At 32.5% G+C, this 4,198-nt stretch overlaps 1 protein-coding gene across 1 annotated transcript; it reads right to left on the bottom strand.

The window, feature by feature from the left end:
* Nucleotides 1-554: 554 nt before the first annotated feature.
* On the bottom strand, nt 555-2,339 carry LOC131156534 (early nodulin-like protein 20). Its single transcript, XM_058110302.1, has 2 exons — nt 2,026-2,339; nt 555-953 (listed from the first exon to the last, which is right to left on the bottom strand). The coding sequence occupies exons 1-2, from the start codon at nt 2,255-2,257 to the stop codon at nt 688-690; spliced, it is 498 nt and encodes a 165-aa protein (XP_057966285.1). The 5' UTR covers nt 2,258-2,339; the 3' UTR covers nt 555-687.
* Nucleotides 2,340-4,198: the final 1,859 nt, after the last annotated feature.

The following is a 4,198-nucleotide window of genomic DNA, read 5'->3' as shown; positions in this document are numbered from 1 at the left end:
ATACAATACATATTGTTGCATCTTGATCAACATGATATATGAGACTTTAATAGATTAAGTTATATATTTTGGCTGATGTTGAACTTTTAGTTTTTCGTTTTCTTGAATGCAAATTTTGGTTCTAAAGTAACTCATGGTTGATTATGTAGCTATTGTTCCTTCTTTGTATACCTTTAATCACATGATTGCAACTTGATTTGTGAAACAATAGAACCAAGGGGAACCTAGTGGTTAAACATAATACCACCTGTGAGACTCCACGTACCAACATCTGTTTTTCTCCTTTCTTCTTATATAGCATTTGTTCTATTAGAAATTATATGTTTCCATTTTGTTCATCATTTCTACTTGGTCAAGTTACTTGAGCGTTAAACTCTTATCCTCTCATCCTATGTCGGCACCAACTCCGAGTTTCAATTTGAAAAGGGCTTCTCGTTTTTTTCTTTTTTTTTTTTCCCCAGAACAAGGAAGAATTGACTCGGATAAGTACTTTTGTCAATAAGGAGGTTCCTTGTTAGCTGTCAAAAATATGGCATAATTGGCGCTGAAAGCGAAAACTGTATTAAGCTTTCTTATTATTATTATTATTATTTTTCTTTCTCAAATCAGAGAAGCCGAATGAAAAATTAAGCAAGCAGCACTGCATCTTCCCCAGCCAAGTGAAGATTATTAAGGAGATCCATCTAATCAGTCATGGGAGGTAGGCAATGCAAACACAAAGAACTTCATCAAGCCAGCATTGCAATGGATGCCATTCCCCACCCCGCAGGCAAAAATGTAGAGCTTTGCCTCTTCCAATGGAAACTCAAACCCATTCCCTCCTCCCTGCGTGATGTTCGCCACCAGCTTCCCATTCTTCAGGTCACATGCGGCATAGCTCGAGATGTCTGGCAGCTGATACACGTTGTGTGGACGAATCTGTGCGGTTTCGTTTGGAGCCTCATACTTGAAAACTGCACCCACAGCCAGATGCTCAAAGTCGCGTCATATGTATTTTTATTGTAACAAAAATACTTGAGGTATGCTTGGAAGTTTGATCGCGAGTGTGTCCCTCCCACTCATAAAAATAGACCTCACATCTGGGTGTGGGTCTTAATCCTATGAGTGCTTAGGACCAATCCGGTCGAACTTTCTGAAAATTTGACAAAATTGCTTTCATAATAAGGTTTGATCATATATTAGTCGACTACCTCCGAGACATGCGCCTAGTTTGGAAACTCCATCAGATGCCTATATCCACTTGAGCCAGGGGTTTTATCCCACAAAAGAAAAAACTCAAGGCAGTCAAATGAGGACAGGTTTGGAGCTCACCCTTACTGCTAGGCTATCACATGAGACCTAATCCAAGACATCCAAGTTGATGTTTTGGAATTTGCATATACTGTAATAGGAGAGAGGTTTTAATTTATTTTTAAATCTTTTTTTTTTTTTGCATAGAAAGTTTTGAAAGGTCTGAAAAAGTTAATAACATAACTCTCATCTCATAAGTTAAAATTGAAATTATAGAAAATTTTTGGGTACAAAATAATTATATATATGCACAAAATATATATATATATATATCTTCAAATTTAATTTTGAAAAGAATGCCTAATAACTTTTCAAATCAATAAATAAGAGAGCTTATAATGACATATTCGATAGAAAAAAAATAAACATAAAAACATAAAAATATATTTTATTCTCACTCTTAATCCTGTCATAGTCAAAACACGCCGTTTCAGAACTTATAAAGAGAAATCTTCAAATCTTTCGTATTTTCAATTTTTTGATTTTTTTTATATTCTAGAGGTGACGTATATACACACATATATATTTGAAATTTATTATAAGTTATTTACAACAAAATAATTTTTAAAATTCGCCCTCGTCCTCATACAAGACCATCCCAACATCAAGAACTCGCCTTTATCATTGGGCTATGATAAGAGACCTCTCTCACTCTCATAGCATAAAAAAGAGAAATGGGATTGAGAAATATTCACAAAAACCAAAAATAAAACCCTAGCTATTAGAGTAACTCACCAAGGGTATCCTTTTGGTAAAAGGGGGCATTTTTAGCAGCCCAGTCAGAGTAGTTAAAGCCAAAGTGCCAATTCTCAGAGCCCCCCACCACTATCTTCCTAGGACTAGGAGAATGAAGAGGCTCTGCAGGAGGCCAAGCCTTGCGAGATCCCATGCACGCAGCTGCTAACATGGAAGCAACCACTGCCAATGTTGGAATAAATCTGTGTCCATTCCCAACGCCCATCTTCATTTTCTTCTGCCTAAATGGCTCAAGGAAGGATTTGGATTTGATTGGAGTAGTAGATTTAGAAATGACTGTGAAGTGAGATATGGTGGCCATGAAGGGATGAGCTCATGGGGTTTATATAGATGTAAAGTATATGTAACGATGAGAAAAACTTTTAAGCAACGCTCTAAATTTGAAATTTATTAATTGTAGGTTATTAAATTAACACTCTTTTTTTAATAAAATTGAAAATATTTATTGATATGCCTTAACTTTTGATCAAGGAATAGCGTGATTACAAAACAAGTAAAGGAAGATTACAGATAATGAAATTAAAACCCTCCCAAAAACAACACCAACAACCAACCAAATCAAGACAACAAATCCAAACAATGCTAAGAAACGAGTCTAAATAGGCCTAAATATGGTGATAATGAAGTGGGTTATGTGCTACTTTATTGGGTCTCGATTTTAATTAATATGGTCTCTTATAATTTGTGGACTCAGAATCTTCGTTGTTTCTTTTTCTTTTTTTGAAAAAAACCTTTCAATGTATTCATCTTTCCCACCTAAATTAATTAGTCTTGGACTAAATTGTTTCACGAATGTCAATTTAATTTGATTCTAGTTCACTTTCATATAAGGGGATTTAGGTTTGTATTTTGAAAGCAAGTAGCGGAAAATGATTAGGGAAGCCTAGAACAATTTTTTACTTTTATTTAATTTTAATTAACTAGTAGAGACATGTCATATTTTTAATATAAAAATAAATTTATTAAAAAATAATATTATTAATTTTAAAATAATAACATATTAGATTTCAATATAACAAAAAAAAAATAAAAAAATTAGCATCACTAAATTTCTAAATTTGGACAAACGCCTCTATTGGATATATTACTAATTATACAGATGCAATTGAATAACTTGCTACATTATTAAAAGTTATATGTCAAAGAGTGACTAACTATTCGGTCAACATAATTGTTCAAATTTAGTGATTTAATAATGAAAAGAATTTTGCATGTTAAAAACTATTTTAATACCTATATTTTTAATCAGATAATTAAGGACTTGAACTTATTAGTTTTACTCAATTAAATAGTCATAAAAAATAATTTATTAATTACAAATTGGACCAGGGCAACCTCTCAGGAGCGATTGAGCCGCAGTGGTCTCTGAGCACTCGCTTGGACAAGATCTTTCTCAGGTATCAAACATGAAATAAAATATCCTAATAGAGAAACACCTTTGTATACGTTTATATATTTTGTACATTCAAACTTCTACTCATAATATATTCTAGGGTGATTACATCATGAATGGGTTTGAAATGAGTAAAATCATAAGTTGGTCCCTATAATTTTAACTGAAATCTATTTTAACCCATATACTTTTAATTAATATGTTTACATATTTTGTTGAATTCTACACATTTGATTAGTCACATCTGCAAGGCTATTTTTGTGTGTGCTCTATATCTTTTCATTAGTGGCTTATTGGGAAACTTGTCTAAGAAGAAAAGTAGCAGCAACAAGCAACAAGAATGTGATTGTCCTAACCATATGTTGACAAATTTCTATTTTTCAAGTGATTGCCAACATAAGATGACTTAAAATTATTAATCGCCTCAATTTATCATGTGTCATTCTCTAACTTTGTTCCAAATCCAAACACTACCCATAAGCTATTATCACCTGACGTAGGATGTTGTGATATTCATAAGCGTTTTAAAATGTTGCGTTTTTTTTATTTTATTTTTTTATTTAATGTTGGGCATTTCATTTGGTATATAATGATGGGTATGCTAAATGTTAGATTACCACTTCACCTGAAATATTAAGCTATTAGCTTGTAGGTTAACAAGTTTATCAAGATAAATAACATTCATTATAGGGAGCATAATAATTTTTTTTAAACACGACAAAATAAATTCTAGTAACAAAATTAGTACCCACGACCTCT

Source organism: Malania oleifera, chromosome 5 (genome assembly GCF_029873635.1).
Source record: "Malania oleifera isolate guangnan ecotype guangnan chromosome 5, ASM2987363v1, whole genome shotgun sequence".
NCBI classification, from domain to species: Eukaryota; Viridiplantae; Streptophyta; class Magnoliopsida; order Santalales; family Ximeniaceae; genus Malania; species Malania oleifera.
Note: the sequence above shows the minus strand (reverse complement) of the source record. Positions and strands in the feature narration are given on the sequence as shown.

Excerpts from the sequence above, each read along its gene's own strand:
- LOC131156534 (XM_058110302.1), bottom strand. The coding sequence starts at position 2,257 with ATGAAGATGGGCGTTGGGAATGGACACAGATTTATTCCAACATTGGCA. Across the intron at positions 954-2,025 it reads TTACCAAAAGGATACCCTTG|TTTTCAAGTATGAGGCTCCA; the intron begins GTGAGTTACTCT and ends CTGTGGGTGCAG.